The following is a 20,833-nucleotide window of genomic DNA, read 5'->3' as shown; positions in this document are numbered from 1 at the left end:
TGTAACTAAAGGAAGTTAATAACTGTATAACGTGTTCACCTGGTGCGTTTACTTACTTCTATTAATTAAATGTACTTTGTATTGTGTGCCCAATTTATTACATTCTGTGTCATATTTGCTGTGACTGCTGGGGAAGGGTTATGATAAAGTCAGAGGCAATGAAGATGGGTCCTCATCTAACAGGTGTTCCACTCCCTTTGTTCTTTGTATACACATATTCAAATCACCTAAGGCAGGGGACAGGATAGGACCTGTTAACTCATTGCTGATTTCCCTAGCAAATAAACCAGCAGCTGCAGGTCCAAGCCCTGGTTTAGTGCTGAGAAGGTGGAATTTGTGTAGGACAGGATGCTTTCATGGAGCCCTTTAGCCAACTTCTTTTGGGACGTACAGTGCAAAATATATTTTCTGCTTGTAGGTAAGATACAGTATTCATTATATTTGATTGTCATTGTGGAAATGTGAGTTGGTTCTATTAGGTTTATCTTTATAAAGATATTTCTGTTGTATTGTCAGATGTTTGATTTCAGAAAGGTAGCCTAAAAGTTTTTCAGCAGATAGTGGCTCTTTGTTTTATAAGTGAAGGTAAAGCTTTAGCAGCTGAACAAAAATGAGTGCTATACATAATCTCTATGTAAAACTTGGCATTGATTAAAGACACACAATCTACATGTAAAACATGGGTATTGATTACTTACTATTACATTTTATTGAGTAACATACATTGGGCACTCTTTTTAACAAAGCTGGACAGATTCTAAACCAAAGATTATACAGAAGCTGTTTATCACTTCCTAAACAATTTATTGAGACAGCCCTGATATGTTATTTTTCACTTATTTTTTATTAATTAATTTATAAGTAACATCTAAATGTAATTGGTATTGAAACTAAATTAAGCTTTTGGTCAGCTGAAGAATATCTCCCCATTAATAGTGTGTTTGTTTGGTGTCTGTGTGCAGTTTTTGTAAGCGTGCATTTGTTATCCATGCAATGGATAAAAACTAGATGTTCTATGTACTTTGACAGAAATATCCTGTAATCAAAGCTTATTTCTACAAACTACTGTAATTACCTTTTTCTATATTTAATTGGTTTTGTAAATATCAACTGAGGAAATATATAATATTACAAATGTAGTGCATCCTCTAATCCTTCATGTATAGGAATAACTTTTATCTTCTTTGTGAATCTCACAGTTTTAACTTACTATACAGTCACCTTGTTTCCTTGATTTTGAGCTTGATACTTTTACAAGACTTTTGGCTTCATAATGGTTGATGTTTTATATGACAATTATCAGATCTCTTCTTTAAAAATAAAAAAATATTTGGTTGATAAAAAGCAGTGATTTTGTCCTTTATCTACTTTACCACTTTATTGGATATTTTTCATTAAAATCCTGCAAGAGTTATTGTCATGCAAACAGAGTGCTTAGAGTACAGGTTTATTCACCATGAACCCTTACATCCTTACCCAGATATACACATTTTCTAGTGAAGGAAATGTGGTGCCCATACTTCATATCATGGTGAAATCTGGTGCATTGGAGATATGACACAAAGGCCACTGAAGTCATTTACCTCAGTAAATGAAATTAAATCCTGTAACGAATCTCAGTGGAACCTATTCTTGGGGAAAAATCCCAGTCTAGGGAAGAATATTCCCAAATTTTCCATTATAGAAATTACAGCTTTCCTGGACCATTACATCTGGGTTGTTTGAGGTTTTTTGTTCCATAAATAACATACCTGTAAAACAGGGGAAAATATATTTCACTGATCTAGTGACATTTTGCACCAAGTTCAGGAGAGCTGAAGGGCTAAATGAACACTCTGGTGAAAAGCAGTTGAGAATCCAAACTCACTTTGACAAGGAGATGTGCATGTTAAATTCTGAGAATCCTAAAATCTCGCTAAGCAGGTTTCAGTTTATGCCATAAACTCAAAAGTTATGTCATAGTTTTTTATTTAAACTAAGACTGCAGCCCTTGTTTTATGTCAACAACAATTCTGTTGTGCTTGCTAATACTGATGATAGCAATGTGAAATGGAAGCAAAGCACAGATCACTGAGCTCCAAATGGAGGTCGTTGTGGTACAGCCCTTACAATCATTATACAAAAGTTAGGTCTTGGAATTTCATCATCTTGGGAAAAAAGTGTATTATATTTGTGAAGCAGTAGGGATAGGCTTGAATGTTATGGAATTTGGGCCTGAAAAATATGAATTTAGTTTGACACATTGGCTTGATTTTGCTATTAACTTTAATTCAAGAATTAGTCATAATAGTCTTCAGTTTAAATTAAAAATCAAAATTAGTCTAATACAAGTGAATGTTAGAACCTTTAGGTTGGGGAAGACCCTAAAGAGCATCAAGTCCAGCCATAAACCTAACACTGCAAATTCCTCCATTAAAGCATGTTCCTGGGTGCCACATCTGCATCTTTGAAGTATCCCCATGGAGATGACTCTACCAGTTCCCTGGGTGTCCCATTCTAAATCCTGACAACACTTTTGGTGGAGAGGATAGCCCTCTCAGTAAAGAATATTCCAGACTGCAGAAGACATGATCTCTGCTAAGACTGGATTATTTCCATCACTGTAAAACCCTTGCCTTTGACAGAGCACCATTATCTAATAACTTGTCCCAGTCTCAGCCTGCCTTCTCCCTTGCCCCTCCAGCCATGGGGAAGCTCCTGTGGGATGTTGGCACTCCACAAAATCACCCCAGCAAAGCCAGAGGGAGCAATAAGAACTGGAGTTATCCAAAGCCACTCCTGAAGGGGCTGGGGAGAAAACGGACTTTCTGCCCTCACCATCTCTGGTCCCAGCTAAAAGAATTTCCTTATTTGCAGATGTCAAAATGTCTTTCCAAGACACTACACAGAGCAAATTTTGTAAATCAAGTAGAACAAAGTTAATTTGCAGTTTCTATTCCAACAGGTTTTAGCTGCTATGAAGGTACAGAATCAGTTCCAGCCCTGATTCTGTTTTCATTACTCTGTTATGCTGTCACCTTCCATACTGGTGGTCCCAGTTATCCTGGTGCTCACAAGACCTGCTTAGGTTATGCTAAGTTTTTGCATGAACAGATCTTTGAGAAATATTCCTTATTTTCCATATTTTATGGTTGCACTGCTTCTTTGACTGGCATGTTTTCCAACAGCACAATCACCTATTGACAGCTAAATAAACCCAAAATTTGAAAAGCATCATACAACATAAAAAATGAGTAAGTATATGGACAGATCTTTTAATTACAGATCTCTCTGTGTTTGAGAGATGCATTTGACTTTATTCCAGTTGATCTAAAAATTGAAATGGGTGGTTATATAATTGGTAGGTTATATAAATAGATCTCTAGCATTAAATATTTCATAAAGGATTCTACTGAGGAGTTACCATCTTTCTCTCTTTTTCAAGTGGACAACAGCAGTTTAATCTGATTTGTACTGCAATGTTGTCAGGGAGCATATTAACAGCTGAGAAATGTTAGAATAACCAACAAAATACTTCATGTGTCCTGTTAACCAGAGTCTAGCAAGCCTTGAAGAATTGTGCAGTGTTAGAAAATTGCAAGAATAACAGGCTACAAGTACTGTTTAAAAGGGTTAGAGGAGCAGGCTTCAATTTGAGGTGCATCATCTGGTTTAGGTTTTTCATCTAGAAAGTTAAGGATGTAAACATCTCTGTCCTGTGTATCCTCCTCTTAAACCACTCCTCATTTTTTCTACACTCTTCCTCTTCCTCTTTTCTTACCCTGTTCTCCTCCTATCTCAGCTGAACCCCAGCCAGTCCTTTGCAAATTAAAGTCCCTGCAGCCTGAAGCCCTCTGTCTGCTTCCTCCTTAGCTCCATTAATGGGGGTCTGCCAGGCTTTCTGTCAAAGGATTTCACTGTCTTTCTGTATTTCCCTGTTAGTATTCTGCAGTGTTTTCCTTTGGCTGCCCTGCCATGCCCTCAGAAATGCTGTGAGCTATCTTTAGCTGAGTGTAATATTGCTCAGCTTTATGAAAAGGGAAGCCAGCCACAGAATTACTTCTTTGGGGCAGATTCTGTACAGCATGCTGGCTACCCAGGAGCCAGACTACTCACACTCCAGAGTAGCTCACATTAATTACTGGCACTACTGCTGCATCTGTAACCACCACTCCCTTTTTGTGTCCCCACCCTTATCCCCAACAAGTTTTCTTTGCCATTACCTCATGGCAAACAACTGTGCACTGAAATTTGATAATTCTAACCCAAAAGACATGTACAGATACCATATTGTGCTACTGAATTGATTTTTTTTCTGTCACATAACCTAGGAAATTAGACATAAATGGACCTTTAACAATTTCTGTCATAAATAATAATGAGATGAAAGTAGGAAATGTAAGAAACAAAGTTAACTCTGCATTATATTAGTGAGCACAGTCACATATTTTTCATACATTGCTCCTTCTGCTCTCCCTACCCACCCAGCTCTTTCCAGGTAGAAATATGAAATACGTTTCATGTACATGAGCTGGGAAGTTACTTTTTCATTACAGGAATTTGGAAGCCTGTCAAGAAGCACAGAATCTCAGGTTTGAGGGACCTCAAGGATCATCAAGTCCAACCAAAAGTGATCAATAGCAGGAAAAGGATAGATGGTGCATGGTGAAAGTGTTGCATGCTAACCAGGGCAGTGCGTTCTCAGTCACCAGTGTGTTCTTACACAGGAGCAGATGGATTACTTGCATCATGGTTTTCACATTTCTTGCTTATATGAGGTTGCTTTTTTCCTAGGGTTTTTTTACCACTTGCAGTCACAAATCTGAGCAATTAAACCTGCAACTAGAGTCAGTTGGAGTTGCATCTCGAACATACCAAAATATTTTTATATGTATTTTGAAAAATCGTATCCTTTATATTTCAACTTGATCATCCAAAATGAGTCTGTATTTTTGCTGTTAATTTTCTCTGGGCTTAAATTCTTCATCTCTAAAGTCCTATCAGTTAAAATGGTGTTGTGAGGTCAGTTCATTAATGTCAACTCTTTACATCAATGCGGTTCTCATGAGTGCTGTGGAAAAGTTAATGTGAAAATCAATCACTTACTTCCAAGACTAAAGCTTTAATAGTGTTCTATAAATAGGTCTTAGGCCAGCACAAGGAAAAATTATTTTAAAAAATATATTGGAAAGACAGTGATGATTGGAAAGACACTCCATTAACCAAGGAGTGGCCTTTTTGCAACCTTAACAGAGACAGAATTCTCAGAAAACAGAATTTATCATGTGGCTGCAAATTTCACTTTTGTGCATATCAACAGCAGAGCTTAATTCTGGCAATTTCCTAAGACAGGAATACTTGAATTTTGCAAGCTTTATATTGTTTCTTGAATTAGTCTTACAGGTACAGAGCAGTCAGCAATAATAATTATATATAGTTTTTGTCAGAATTCATGAAAGTGCTGCTTGTCAGATTTTCAGTCAGTTTCTTAGTATAACTGGCAGAGTACCTAAGAAGCTCCTCTGCAGCCAAACCAACCCAGAAAAAATCATAAAATCTGCGTTTACAATCCAAGAGTGTTAGACAGTGTAAGACCTAAAAATACAAAATATTTTAAAGGGAATATATTTTATCCATTAAGGTAAACGTACATTATCTCATTTTTGTCAAACTTTCATCAGTAAAAGATCCTTCCTTTGGCTTTTTGTATAATATGAGGCTAGAGCTCTGTAGTTAGATCCAGCTTCACCAAGGTCAATGAGCTCTTTCCCCTTTCATACTTATAATTTGAATTATAACCAGGCAAAAAAAATGTAAGTTTTAGCCAAGAGAGGTTTTTCACCGTGAAAGTTTCTCATTTGAGTTTTTTGGGTTTCCATTTGTGTTTTGGGTTTGTTTATTTGTTTGTTCTTTCATTTTTATGCAGGGATTTGTTCTGCCTTAAAATTGACAGTACCATCTCATACCATCCATGGTATTGAGGGGCAACCACTTCATCTTTCTGTTGACTACAATTTCAATGCTACAGCTTCTGAAATCCAGATAATTTGGCTTTTTGAGAGGTCTCAAAGTAATCCAAAATACTTGCTTGGCTCTGTAAATCAAAGAGTAGTTCCAGACTTGGAATACCAGCACAAGTTTACCCTTATGCCACCGAATGCATCTTTGAGGATTAACCCATTGCATCTCAGTGATGAAGGCAATTACATTGTAAAAGTCAATGTCCACGGAAATGGCACCATAGCTGCAAGTCAAAAGATTCAAGTAGCTGTTGATGGTAAGTTAGTAAAAGATAGTATCTTCATTTTGAAAATAAAATTACAGTAGTTTTGAAGTCCTGGTTCTTAGTATCCAGTTGCAATGGTGTCTCATTTAATGAAACAATACATGAAAAAATGCATACAATTAAGTTATGGTTTTTTCTACTGCTGGTGAAGGGAATACAAAAATATGTCATCTTTAAAGAAAATTAATATATTGATTGATGTTTCTATATTGTAAGTAAAAACTGAAGAGGCATAGAAACATTTAAGATTATATTAGACATTAGACAAAAAATAAGATTTCATAAGTTTCTGTTGTGCTATCACAAGGATGCATTGAATTTCAAACAGTCTTTTCAGTCTTTTGCCCTGAACAACTTTATCTCCTGTAACAAAGAGAAGCCATTGACTTTTGCTGGTGACTGTAGTCTGTAAAAGAATCCCAGATCTGAATTCATAAATTTACTGAATTTCCCTCTTTAGGCTCTGCTCTTTATACTGGGGACTTAAAAAAAAAAAAAAGAAAAGAAAAAAGAAATTGGAAAAGAATTATCTAAAAGGATGACAGCAGGCTTCTGTAATTTCTGGATTATACAGAGGGAATCCTGTAACTGAAGGGTCCAGAGTTGGAAGGAATGAGATAAATGACATCTTGAGGTGACAAAGTTGTAGGTGCCATTTAACTCCCAAATTCATCCCAATCTGCAGACATCCTCATGCCAGGTTGCCCAAATTTCAGTGGTGCCCAGTGTGGGCAAAGCTGTTGGCAGTCATGCTGAGGTCACACACGGTGAGCAGTGTCATGCTTTGTGCTCTTTTCATTTCTGTGGACTCAGTGATTTGTATGTGAGGCAAGAGGCCGTGGTACACGTGACTGAAGTCTTTATCCTATTGCCGGTGATATAAACAGTCCGGTTTTATTTATATCCCATAGCAGTTCTTACAGTCAACAAGCAGAATATGGCCTTCTTTTTAAACAACTCTTCATATCTCTTTATTTTACAGTTCCAGTCACAAAGCCAACTGTACATACTGAACCATCTTCAGGAGTAGTGGAGTATGTAGGGAATATTACCCTAAAATGTACTGTGGATAGAGGTACAAGGGTAGTTTACCAGTGGATGAAAAATGGGAAGCATCTTCATGCTGGCCCTAATTATATCTTTTCATCAAACAATGCTACACTTCTAATTGTTCCTGCAGTAAAAGAAGACATTGGGAATTACAGCTGTCTGGTATCTAACCCTGTCAGTGCAATGGAAAGTGAGATAATTGCACCAACCATATATTGTGAGTATATGAAATATTCATTATTATCTTTGTATGAATGATTTTGCTGGAAGGAGTGCCTCCAAATATGAAAACAGGCAGAAAACAGTGGTGTCAACATTGTATGTGAGCTTGCATTCAAAATGAGCTTGTTTGTAATAGCTCTAACTTAAGACAGGATCATAAATTTATTTAGTGTTGTGTGGTTGTAAAGATCAGACTGAACTTCAGAATTCAAATAGAAACTTCAAAATTTCCAGAAATGTCTTCAGATGTGACTCAAAAGAAAAAAATAATGAGGTCATTATACATGAAAATATTGTTATAAATGAAGACACCAAATAGTATCAAAAAGCTAAGCCTGGAAGTACCAGGCTGAAGAACTGATATTAGTGGGTTTCCTCAAGATAATTTCAAGTCCAGTCTTTTTTAATACTTCCATTAATGGCACCAGAAAGAGGATAGGCAGTATCTCAATGAAGTTAATTTACAAAATTAAATAGGAGGACTGAATGACTTTGACAGAGTAATACAGCTGGGATGAGATTTGCTAGTAAAAAATAAATGGGCATGCCTTTCAGAGAATAAAAAACATGAACTTCTGCTGATAAGATTGAGATTGATTAGAAAATAGATCTTAGAGCCTTCTCATTTTGATCCATGTCAGGAATTCCCAGTGCCTCCACTGTTTTCAAGTAGCACATGCTACACATATGTCACCTGCTGTGCTCTAATCCTCATGTCCTCAGGGGTCAAATTATCCTTCTCAGAGGAAATTTGAAAGGCCGGGACCTACTTTGTCACCAGTCATATTCAGATATAGCCAGTTTGCCCCATGGCCCAGTCTGGAAGGGACACTGCAAAGACTGGAGCTGAATTCCTGTCCTGCCAAGGGCTGGTGCTCATTCCTGCTTTTCTCTGCAGCTTTTTCCTGCTTTTCTGGCAGCTGGCAGCTGGTAGACAGCCTATGCTCAACTTCTTATGATTGCACTACCAACATATTCAGAACCTACATCTCTTACATCTTTACCTCTTATATTTTCCTCCTCCTCCTTTCATCTCCTTTCATTTCTGATTGTCTCTTCTGCTATTGTTCAGAGATTTTTGTTATAACTCGAAGAATTCATTGCATAAGGGGATGACTTCCATCTAAAGTATTGGAGGAGGGGGTGGGTCTCTACACTGCACCAGGAGAAGAGAAAAGGACTGCCTAAATTAGCAGAGATTAACAAGAACATTGTTAGATATGAGCTTATAAAATTGACACCCGTGCAGACTTGAAGATGAAGAAGCAGTTGCAGAGTCCTAAACAGGGCAAATATTAATTGAGCTTCCATCTCATTAGACAGAGGAATCATGGTAAACAAGGAAATAACCAGCACTGATAGAGCTTTAACTTATCATTACTCTAATTAAAAAAAAAAACAATCACATGCTTTCCTCGAGGTAGCACATTTTTATATGCCTGCTTTTGTAGAGTCACAATCTCAGCTCACTTATGTGCTTAAAGTGCTGAGAATGAGACCTGAAGGTGTATGAATGCAGCTCCTCTACTGCATTTCTCACTTTAATGAGGTGTGAATTGGCCTTGTACAGATCTGTCTTCAAAGAGTACCTCCACAGAACTTGGGACACTGTATCCATCCTGACAGCCTCTTCCCATGCAATGAAGTAGGTGCAGACTAGAAAAGCATCTGCCACGGATGCTTTCAGACAGCTCTGTTTGTTGCACAGCTCATGTGAGATTTGAATTTCTGACCTGTTACACATGGGATTGCCTCCAAAGCACTGATGGCACTGGCAGGTGTCTGGGACACTTGCTCTGACAATGTGTGTGCCCTTCAGTCCCAACTCTGGTACTGCTTCCCCCTTCTTCCTCACTCAATTACATGCATTTTTCAGTAAATTGAAAAATCTGTCTAAATTCTAAACTAGAAACCTGTTTTTGACCTACTATTTACCGGAATTTTAAAATCTCAAAGTTACTTGTGTCCGCATTTCTTGTATCTTCTGCTGTTTAAATGGTTGTGATACACAGCTTTATCAAAAACCGTGAGATTCACTTTTTTTCTGTGTGTGTAAATATTATTGTTATATGTGTGTAAATATTATGTTATATTTTCTGAATGTCCTTCATCAGAACTGAGGGTTTGCTTTGTGCATAATATAACAGCTTAAAAAAAGATATTAAGAGCAAACAATGCAATGCTGAAAGACTTCAAATACCTGTGATATTCTCTATATCCAAGTCAATGATGGGAGTTGGGGTCTTACTTCCTGAGCTATATGAAGTCACCTAATTTGGTTCAGCCTCTGCTTGCAGAAGTACTTTGTCTCCCAGCTCCAGTCGTCAATAACAATCCAGAACAGGCCCCAGGCCATATGTCATTGCTGTGGGGGAGTTACTGGAGGTGATAAAGAAAAGGTCGCTCACGGTAAATACCTGCCATCTGCTTGGAAACTGCACCAGTCTCGTAGTGATGGGAGCAATTGGAAATATTCCCATGGAGCAGTAAATTGTTACTCAGAAAGATTGATTTATTCTTTTACACATCATTTAGTTAACTGGTTTTACTGAGACAAGAGGCAGTCTTCTGTAGAGAGCAATACTGGAAAGGGAAAATAGAGCTGAGGGATCCATGAAGGCTGTCATTGTGGGTTGTTACTGAGTATGAAAAGTGGTTTTTAATTCATGTCTTATTAATATTGTCCTGCTTCTCCATTAATTATGATGATAATGCAACCTGGAACATGGCTATTGCAGTCATGTGACTCAGAAACAAATTATTTCAAGACTGGAAGAAGCTGCTTTCCTGTAGGCTGCAGCAGACACTGTTGTACTGTGTTGATGGAGTTAAACTCAGCAGGCTAAGTGGAATTTTCTTCCTCAAGTCTTCCAAAAGATAGAATATACTTAGTACTAGTGAGAGAATGGTTGATTGCCTACTTTTCAGAATCATCCTTGAAGCTGTGTATAACTGTTAGTTACCCATTGTTTAGAGACCTTGATGTACACAATGCCCAGGAGAGGCAAAATATTGCTCCAGGCAAAGCAGAAGGGTTACCCAATCCTTGGGTTGACTTCAGCAAGGAATGTCACTATTCAGATTTTGCCAAGATTTGGCTATTTCTTAAGATAACCCCTCTGGTTTTTTCCAACTTACTTTCCCAGCTAGTGTTTGTCAGTGTTTGTATAATGATTTCTTTCAACTTGCAGCTTCCATTAAAATATAGTTCTCAGTGTTATCTCTTTATGCTGCACAGTTATGATACTGATAAAAAAGCAGAACTCAGTTCTAATTCTTTTGCAGACTGTGGCAAACCACCCACTACAGTGAGGAGAACATGTAAACCGGTCAGCTATTCTTACCAATAATCTCTGTTAACACGTCTAAGTCATATTACCTGTGAAAATAAAAGAGAATTCTCCTAAGAAGGCAGAATTGGATTGAAAGAACCACTGAATTGCTCTGAAAAGTTAAAAAAAAAAAAGTACGTTCCTGCCTATACATAGTTTGTGAGGGGCTTTAATTCATTCATAAAAAACATCAAAGGCCAGTACCTGCCTTCTCCTTTCAGATCTGAAAAAAAGGGAAGTAAATACCCATAAGAGGTGAGCCCCTGTGAAAAGCTCCCCTTCCACAGAAACATGCAGCACAAATGAGGCCAGCCATGCCAAAAGAGTGGGGTATAGTCTGTACTTCACAGAAATGGTCATTGCAGGGTCAGCTGGCTCTTGGAGACAATAAACCAAATTACTCAGGAGCTGCAGAGCCTGTGAGGAAGCAGCCCAGCATCTAGAACTTGTGAAAAGAAAAGCCAGGATTCTTCAGAGTGGCCACTGCAATGCAGGTGGGAGCAGCACTAATTCATGCTGAAGTGAATTTGTATTTCATTTCCCAAGAAAATATTATGCATGATGTTGGCCATTCCTTAAAATGAGACTGCAAAAAGCTTACCCCTAGGAAATAAATGGAGAAAATTAAAAGATTGACAAGTTTATGTTGTGAAATACGGACATTTACTTAAAAGTGAACTAAACTGAGGTCAATGTGGTGGTCTGTCGTCTCTTGTCTAAGCCTGAACAAACAGAAAAAAACACAGAGGTGCACACAAAATCGCCTGGTTTGTGCTATGTGCTGGTGGCTTAGGTGTATTCTTGGAGAATAAATGAGTCTCATAAAAGAAGGCAAACAGTAAATAGAAGTGTGTATTAGAGAACATTTTAACATGGTCCTGAATTTCCTGGTGGGAAATAAAGTCTGAAATATATAAGTGTGCAGCTTCATGTATCAGGGATTTTCCCATTCAAACTCAGCTACATTATCTTAATTCTCCCAGACAACCACAGGAAGGTGGAAGTTCTACTAGATTCCACTGACTGCAATGGGCACAGTAGTGTGCCTGTTTTGTGCTACACCATTGTGTATGAGACAGCTTTACTGATCTTCAGGGATCCAACCAAATGAATACTCTGCATATTTTCTTCTTTTGTTCTATCATATTAAGTCTGTGCATTTTTTATTATTCATGCAAGTCCTCAGGGAATCAACAACATTAAAACTATTAGGAGTTTTTGTTTTTGTTTTTTAAACTATAAAATGCTATTTAATAAGGCATACTTAATTATTATATTCTCTACATAAATTTCTTAAGTAGTTAAGTAACTTTAAAAATAATTTTAATGTGTAAAGATGTAAAAGCCCCAATGATCTGAAATGCTCGAGTAAAAATAGCATGAGAAATATTCTTACAATATTTAAATATATTGTTCCCCTTCTCATTTTCCTATGCAGATTGCACTAAAAATACTCATCTGCTCAATTTTTTGAGTAATGAACACATGACTTTAGAACAACATATGCTTCTTCTAATTATATTCAGAAAAACAACTTTCAGTACAATAACTTGCTCTTGAAAAAATCATAATTACAGTAGTAATTATTTAAGTATTTTAAATTATTTAATTATTTAAAATATTATTTATTAGTGCAAACCTAGTAAAATAGGGGAAAGTTAAAGTTTATTCTGGCAGCCATTTATGGAAAATTTTTTCTGAATTCATCTAAGGCACAACCCACTCAATATTATACCTGTAAGTTAGTTCCCTTAGTAATTTTTGTACTGTAAATTATTGCAGTGAAGATAACATTACAAGGCCAATTTGTTCACTTTTAAATTTGTTGGGAAATTACTTATGCCAGTAAGTTTGACTTTGAAGTAGAAATCAAATATGCTCCTGAAGAAGACATGCTCCTTTACTTCATAGAAATCCAACTGATTTCAGTTTTCATTCTTTTTATCATACTGAAAATACATAGACCCATGCTTTTTCCTTAAACAGCAATTAGACCAGTATTAAGTGGGTGTAGCCTGAGCTAAGCCTGGCACAGATCCAGTTATTGAACTGAAAGCCTTTTTATTGAAATAACTGAATGCCAGCCATTCTAAAGGCTAGTCTAACTTAAATATTCTAACTTTAGAGGTACACTTCTGATTACAGTTTAATTATATACTTTGATTTTCATTTTCTCACTGTATTTCCCTTTTTTTCCCAATGCAGATGGACCTTATGGGCTTAGAGTCAAATCAGACAAAGGTCTGAATATAGGGGCAGTGTTTACAGTTGACGTGGGCCAAGTTGTACTGTTTGACTGCTCAGCAGATTCAAACCCACCAAATACTTATTCATGGATTCAAAGGGATGACAATAGCACTCAAGTAATCAAATATGGACCCCATCTGGAAGTTGTATCTGATAAAGTGGCCCAGAAGACAATGGATTACATGTGCTGTGCTTTCAACAACGTGACCGGGAAACGAGATGAAACTCACTTCACAGTTGTTGTTACATCTGTAGGTAAGAATGTAACCTTACTGCTGAAAAGTGTAACATCTGAGTGGATGCCCCAGAAAAAGGAAGCCGTTATTAGAATATGTGTTGAAATTTACATCTCACTAAGAATATGGTAAAGGGGCTTTTGGACATTCTGTGGGATTAGGTTTTACTTGCTGTGTGACACACAGCAAGTTGGAACACAACCCACTAAGACACTGAAATTTTGTGGGATTTTATTACAATGTTCATGTAAATAATTTCCTTGTCATATTTATGAATCTCTGGATTGATTGCTGGATTCTGAAGAACACATACCTTCATTGCTCCTACAGTATAACCTCAGCTCCTGTATGATTGTGTTCAATAGCAACAAAGCAGTTTTTCAGAAAATCTCCAGAAGCATAGAGCAAAGAACAAGATATCAAGGAATTCTGATGTCTCTTCTCAATACAGATGGATACAAGTATTTTCAGATAAGGAACATTTGCTATTAATGTTCAACAGGAATTACTAGATTGCCTGTTAGAAAATTTAACAAAGCAATTTCACGTGGGCTGAGCAAAGAGCTAACAAATTTGTTAGTTTGGTAAACAAGAAGATATGTCCATGATTCAGGCTATTTACTGATTCATCATGAATCCAGGACCTTGAGTATGCTGGGAGGAATACAGGTTGCAATTTCATAGTAAGAATACCACACTCAAAAACTAAATATTGTGGTTACTAGTGAAAGAAAATGCAATTCAGAGCTATGTGTTTATAGAAATAAACATGACATTTCTCCAGGAAGTTCATGTAATATTTAGCTGAGATTTCCTTTCAAAGGCCAAAAAGGAGGGAAGACTCCACAGCTTCATGGTTGATTGCACTTAAAATAGTAGATTTCCTAATTACAAATGTTTACTTACATCTTATCAAAACATTTTTTCTAGTGTATTTAAAAATAGAAAAAAATATTTTCCCCCCTCTGGAGCAATTTTCTTTTAGATGAGTGTTTATTCAAAAAGCACTAAATGGAGATGTCAAGGCTACACTTTGCAGAGCAGCACTGGCTGATTCTAAGAGGTATGAATTCATACACAGTTCATTCTCGGTGATGCTGCTCAGGCTAAATTCACATTGCAAGTGAATAAACATACTAAGCAAAGACTATGAAAATTGTCCATATTCCTTTTCCTTACCCCCATAATCCTAGATACAGAGGCTGGACTATGGCATTCAGAATACTGGAAACCCCATTTTCAGAAGCAACAGGAACTCTGATGTTTCAGAAGACCTTACACAACTTGCCCATGGGACAGAAATTCACCTATATGGTGCTATGGACAGCTGCCTAATTAATCCTAAAAATTTTCTAGGAAACAATTATTTTAATAAGTTACAGTTATATCAGTAGTTGCACTAAGTTGTTACCCATTTTCAGCCAAGATTCTAAAATAAAATGAGGTATCTCACGTACACCTGTCATTGCTCACTTTTCAAGCTTAGTCAGCTTGAGTGCGTTAAATGCATGCAAAGAGCATTTCGTTGTTTTCTGCACTGCTGCACTAATATATCTGTAGAATGTGATTTATTGAGTCTACATTTGAAATTACTCACTTTAAGGAACATTTTAAGGACTCATCTGATTCTCCAGCATTGGGTTTTTTCTTCCTAAGGAAAGCAATACATCGAGGGACTATTTAAAAAACTGGTGAAATTGCAGTGATTTATTTTCCCGTATCTTTAAGACACCTCTATCTAGAAATCCTCATATTTAATCTTCATGAAAACCACTGCACATGTAGCCAGCACAATGCCAGTGAATTACACAGAGGTCTAAGTAGATGTAAGCAGCCCTCTGCAGAGGAGTTCATTGACTATTGGGAACACATCTAGCTAAATAACACACATTTTAATTGTACTAATAAATCTGGCACTAGCAAATATGCAACATTAATTTACCTGCATGGATTGTGCCTTATCCTTTAATTACATGAATTCTGCACAATTCAGAGCAAAAGGAGGAAATAAAGAGTGCAAGAAGATAAGTCTGGCATTTCCTAACTTTCACATTCTTGTCTTTGCGAATTCATTACAAATGTTTTCCATGTGCTTCTAGGTATGTAATTATATGCAATTTGTGTATGTGTTGTATCAGAATATCCAGATGGAAAAGTCCTGTTAATGCATATCCCAGAAAAAGACTTGAGAAAAGGAAAGAAATATTTTTAATATATTTAGAAATAAATATAAACAATATGGTGGAGTCCCCATCCTGGGAGGTGTTTGAGGAAAGACTGGACATAGAACTTAGTGCCATGTTGATCTTTGGTGATAGGTTAAATTTAATGGTCTTAGAAGTCTTTTCCAGCCTGACTCTGTGATTCTGTGATAATTAATTACTTTCAGATGCGGTTTGATAAATAACCAGACTATCAGTGATCTAAAAATCTTTACAAAAAGTCAAATGGATCTTTTGTCTTCTTCTACTTTATAGCTCCCAACTGTTAGGAGGATTTGTCTCCAATCTAGAACAAGTTGCTCTCTCACTTTCTTTTTGGTAGTTCAGTTCCTCTATACCTCAAGTTGTAGTATGCATTTTCTTTTTTTGATGCTGTAATTTGTGGTTTACATTAATGACTTCCATTTAGCTCTAGGCCCTAATCTGCTTTGAAGTCTTTTCTGATATGCATATCATTGCTTTTTGAGTTCAGATCTGTGGGGAAAAATAAATATTACCCATTATCAAGACCCAAATTATGCATCTGTTTTCTATCTCTATGCAAGTTTACTAGTTTCAGAATAATTTTAAAAGATGCATTTTTCAGTGTCATTGTAGCACATTATAAAGAACAAGGAACTAAATACAGTACTCATCTTCTTTGTCACAGGGTTGGAAAAGCTGGCCCAGAAAGGAAAATCTTTGTCTTCTCTTGCAGTAATAACAGGAATTTCATTATTTTTGATCCTAGCTATGGCCTTTTTATTCCTATGGAAAAGGTATCAGCCACATAAAGGTATGTAAAAGTTAAGCACAGTCCAGCTCTTCTTCTGGACCCTTGAAGCAAAAAGAATAATTTTTTATTTTCTTCTTTTCAGTGATACAACAGAAGCTACAGAACAGGTAGAAAAACAATTCATCTTACATCTTAAAGTACCTTCCATCCAGAGAATTGCATTTTATCATATTAATTTTCTTTCCTTGGCTTATGACGTCAAACTGAGAAATGTGTTTATGTTTTCTAGGGCAGAGGCTGATTACAGAAAGGCACAGGCATTTTCAGGTAATGCTAATGAAATAAGTGTGAGCATAAGGTCAAAGTCCATTCCTGAAAAAGAAAAATAGCATCACAAAATACAGAAAAAAAAAATAAAACGAAAGGAAGAAAAGTGTGTTTTTATGTTGCGTTGCACACCTCTATGATACGTTAATTAAGATCAGACCTAAACAAGAAGTTAGCATGGGTTTAGCTCATGCCTGGAGCTCATAGCAGTATGTACTGCTGTCTTGAATTCTACCTATTAATCCCAGTATTCTGGGATTGGAACACCTGTATTCCACTGTTGTCACCAATATGACAAATCAGTGTTATTGTGGGATAGCAGTAAGAGGTGATACATAGGAGGATTACAACTGAAAATGCTCATGGCATCAGTTGTTATCAAAATCATGAGTTAAGGACATTGCAGTATACATATATAACCTTCTATCATATTCTGTACTGCCTTTCTCTCTGTTATCAGGGCCCAGAGTGTTTTTTTTTCACTGCCTCTTTTCTCTCCACAATACTTCCCACCTGATCCTAGGCAGGAGATGCTAGACACCAGCCATCCTCTGGGAGGATATCACTTTTACTCCCATTCCTTTCTACCAAAGCATCAGAGCAGACCATAAACTGCTACATGCACAAGTAGAGGGAAGTATATGAAGTTTAGGAAGGTAGGACATTCACCTGAGCACAGAGGGTCCATCAAAGTCATAGCAAAGGATAGAAATTCATCATTTGTTTTAGTTCTGTAACCTTTGATGTGGAATGATGCCCAAGAGACAACCAAGAGCCTCACATCTCCTGGACAGCGGGAGGGTAGACTAACTACACCTAAATACACCTAAATACAAGGTGTATCTGAAGTCCCAAATAATAATGTGACATCTATAGGTACCATATTCCCTTTTATTATTCTCAGAATTGTAAAACATTCAAGTGGTACTGCTTCACTACACTTAGATATGCTGAGTTTATTTATTCAGCCTCTTTTCTATGGGAAATGAAAGTAAATTGGTCATTTTAGCCTTCCAGAATAGAGAGTATGAATGTCTCTACCAGAAGTGTTGCTGAGGTTAGCAAGAGGCTCCTCACTTGGTCCAAGGTGTGGGAAATCACCAAGTACCAGTACCAAGCACCAGCTCTGCTGCTGTCCTGTCTCACTCCACACCAGTTTAGGAGCTCAGCAGGGAAGTGGTCTAAAGCAGATCACATAAGCAGTGTTCAGGTGTTTAAAAAATTAGGGCAAAATACCTTGCCAGTCATTATTTTCCAGGTTCATATTATATGTCTTTTTAAAATCTTTGTTCTAACTTTAGGACATGAAAGTGCTTTGGATGATTTTGGGATATATGAGTTCATCACTTTTCCAGATCTTACCAGTGGCTCTAGGGTATGTGATTTTACATCATAAACAGACAGTTTCTCTTCTGTTTCTCTAATTATAATAAATATCTGTACCAGAATCCTTCTGTAGGTTTGCTTCTGTTGCTTTTTACAGATGTGTGCATGACACCATATTATTCATGGCTGTTGTTCACCCAGTATTTGCTCTTTCTTTCCTGTGTTACTAGTTCAGTACTTCATAATCAACATAATGAAGTAAGTAATAACCAAGCTCTAAGTACAGCAATTTCCATTCAACTACCCTATATTAGGAGAATATTAGTAATGTTGGGTAGTTAAGTAGCCACTTGTGTCACACAGGCAAGCCTGCTATTGTGATGCCATTTTCTCCCTTGACCCTAATATTTCTGCTCATGCAACATTCAGCCCTGGCAGTGCAGAAAAGTCTCAGGGAGTTATTTAAAGTGTAAATGTAAGCTAAGTCTCGGCTGTGTTTCACAAAATTATTTGGTTGGTTTTGTGTATTGTAGGGTAGGAGTTAAGCATAGGAATTTCGCTAGCAGAAAAGAAATCCTGCAACATTTGCTGCTTCCTTGCATTGTCTTTGCTGACATTACTTCATAGCAGTTGGAGACCATTCTGATATAGTGTAAAAGGACCAAAAAGAAATCAGAAACAGGGCCATAAAATTTAGGGACAATGGTAAAACTATGAGAAAAGAGAAGAAAGGCATTCTCTTTGCTAGGGAAAATTGTCAGCAATGTAATCTTGTAACTTTGGAAGGCATCGATCTGGTCAGGTAAGAGAGAGCTCTTAAAGCATGGTCACAGGGTCACATTGTCACACCTAATTTATTTTTATGATTAGTACTCATAATACATCATGTCAAAAAACAGCCATAGATTAATTTATCTTCTCTGATGGAGTTAGATGTTTGAAATATACATTTATAGGGCTAAAGTGCTACTGCAAATGTTAGTGGAGAGGGCAAACTTTTACAGCAGCAGAGATAAATGACTTTTAGAAAATAGAGCAGCTGAACTGCTTCTTTTACAGTTTCTGCCAGTAAGAGGCTTATTAAGTTTGGAGATCAGGCCCTAGATCATCACAGCCTTAAGCACACTGCAATATTATTTTATTACTAAAGAGGGTATATTTAGATTAAATAAATTCTTTACTTGTGAGGATGGTAAGGCAATGGAAAGTTGTCTCAGTGGCAGATGCCCCATCCCTGGAAATGTTCAGAGTCAGATTAGACTGTGATCAACCTGATCTAGTGCAAGATGTCCCTGCCTATGGCAGAGGGGTTGGAACTGGATGATCTTTAGGGACTTCCAACCCAAACCTTCTATGATTCTATATCCCTTAAGGTGATCATATCACAATATCACATTCTGGCAGGATCAGGGCCTTAGTAGGTCAGGAGGGAGGGAGCAGTGCCAGGAACAACAGGATGGATGTACAAGCAATGAAATCTACTATAATTTCCAGTAAAATTTCAAGAAACAGGAGAAACTCTACTAATTTATGTTCAGCTACTCAAATGTATAGCATTGCAGGTAAAGCCAATATTTGATTCACTGATTCATTTTAGTCAGTAGAGAAAGGAGAAAATAAGAAAGTGTAGATAATGAAGAACTGGAGGTTGGGTATAGGCAGAAAGACTGATAATTCCTTAAGGATGTAGAGTCTAGGTAAATCTGTTGTCATGAATAAGGGGAAATTAATATACTTAACGTGCTGAACAGCCAATATTACTTGATTTATGGAAATTCCATGCATTTGTCTCTCTTTGACAGGCCAGTGGGAATGGTGATGCTGAACCCAAGCCCTGTTTGTTCTCCTGCTTTTCTCTTTATTAAATGTTCCTTTCTTGACTTGTGGTACATTAATATGAAGCATTTGCTGTATTAAATGCAAAAGCTGCATCCTAACTCTTTAAAGGGGTTAAATGAATTTAAAACTAATACTTGCCTTACTATTAATGTGACAAGAAATTACTGAAAATTAAATGTAAACTAGGAGAGATTTCCTATTCAATCCACAAGCAAAACTTTGATGAAAAGTTTAAAAAATTACAAGTTACATTAACAGTTTAATTTCTATTGAATCTTTTCATATTTGTACTTACAGTAGGAATATACTTTGTTGGTTTTAGGTTTCAACTCAATCTGTTCCTGGCCCTGACTTTGTCGCAGGCCAGGATATGCTAAGTACGGTTTATGAAGTTATTCAGCACATTCCTGAGCAGCCAGAACAAGACCACCAACAGTAAGTTACAGACTATGTTCACTCACGTGGTAGCTCAAAGACAAATACTTTTGCATCCAGAACAATTTACATTTTGGTAGCCCTTTTTTGATTCCAGTGAGAGGACTATGGAAGGAAAGGTAAAAGTTACCTTAATTCCTCCACCATTTCCTATCCAATCCCCTACTCTTCCTCAAGACTCGTCTGTTGTTTCATTACACCAGGTTAGTTAGTGAGATCTTCAAACTCAGCTTCAAATTAAAATTCCCACTGAATTTAATAGGGCACTGGAACATCAGCACTTCCTACTGAATAGGGTAAATATTCAATCAAAGCAGTTTAATTGGTAGCATGGCCTCCAGACCTCTCAGCCATGTGCCAAGTAGAGTTAGAGCAGGGGTTTTTGCAATGTTGAAACTGGCCAGTTGAATAATAATCAGTGGTTGTTAAAATAGTCACTGAAACACTAACAGACATACTTAAGTAAGCAATGTCTCTATAGCAAAAGCATTCTTGTGTGGTACCCTGGCTGGGAACTCCACAGAAACATTTTTGCTGAGTTCAATACCAGGAAGGCCACAGCACGTTGTGCTTATGTCTATAGACCTGGTTTTGTTCAAATCACCTCCTGTGTATCA

At 37.0% G+C, this 20,833-nt stretch overlaps 1 protein-coding gene across 1 annotated transcript; it reads left to right on the top strand.

The window, feature by feature from the left end:
* Nucleotides 1-348: 348 nt before the first annotated feature.
* HEPACAM2 (HEPACAM family member 2) lies at nt 349-20,220 on the top strand. The gene is made up of 9 exons (XM_005480250.2): nt 349-418; nt 5,906-6,256; nt 7,248-7,532; nt 13,075-13,371; nt 16,224-16,349; nt 16,432-16,456; nt 16,579-16,616; nt 17,918-17,991; nt 20,104-20,220. Exons 1-9 carry the CDS (start codon nt 349-351, stop codon nt 20,218-20,220), a joined length of 1,383 nt encoding a protein of 460 aa, XP_005480307.1.
* Nucleotides 20,221-20,833: the final 613 nt, after the last annotated feature.

Source organism: Zonotrichia albicollis, chromosome 1 (assembly GCF_047830755.1).
Source record: "Zonotrichia albicollis isolate bZonAlb1 chromosome 1, bZonAlb1.hap1, whole genome shotgun sequence".
Taxonomy (NCBI): Eukaryota; Metazoa; Chordata; class Aves; order Passeriformes; family Passerellidae; genus Zonotrichia; species Zonotrichia albicollis.
Note: the sequence above shows the minus strand (reverse complement) of the source record. Positions and strands in the feature narration are given on the sequence as shown.

Excerpts from the sequence above, each read along its gene's own strand:
- HEPACAM2 (XM_005480250.2), top strand. The coding sequence starts at position 349 with ATGCTTTCATGGAGCCCTTTAGCCAACTTCTTTTGGGACGTACAGTGC. Across the intron at positions 16,617-17,917 it reads AAAGGCACAGGCATTTTCAG|GACATGAAAGTGCTTTGGAT; the intron begins GTAATGCTAATG and ends TTCTAACTTTAG. Across the intron at positions 17,992-20,103 it reads ATCTTACCAGTGGCTCTAGG|GTTTCAACTCAATCTGTTCC; the intron begins GTATGTGATTTT and ends TGTTGGTTTTAG.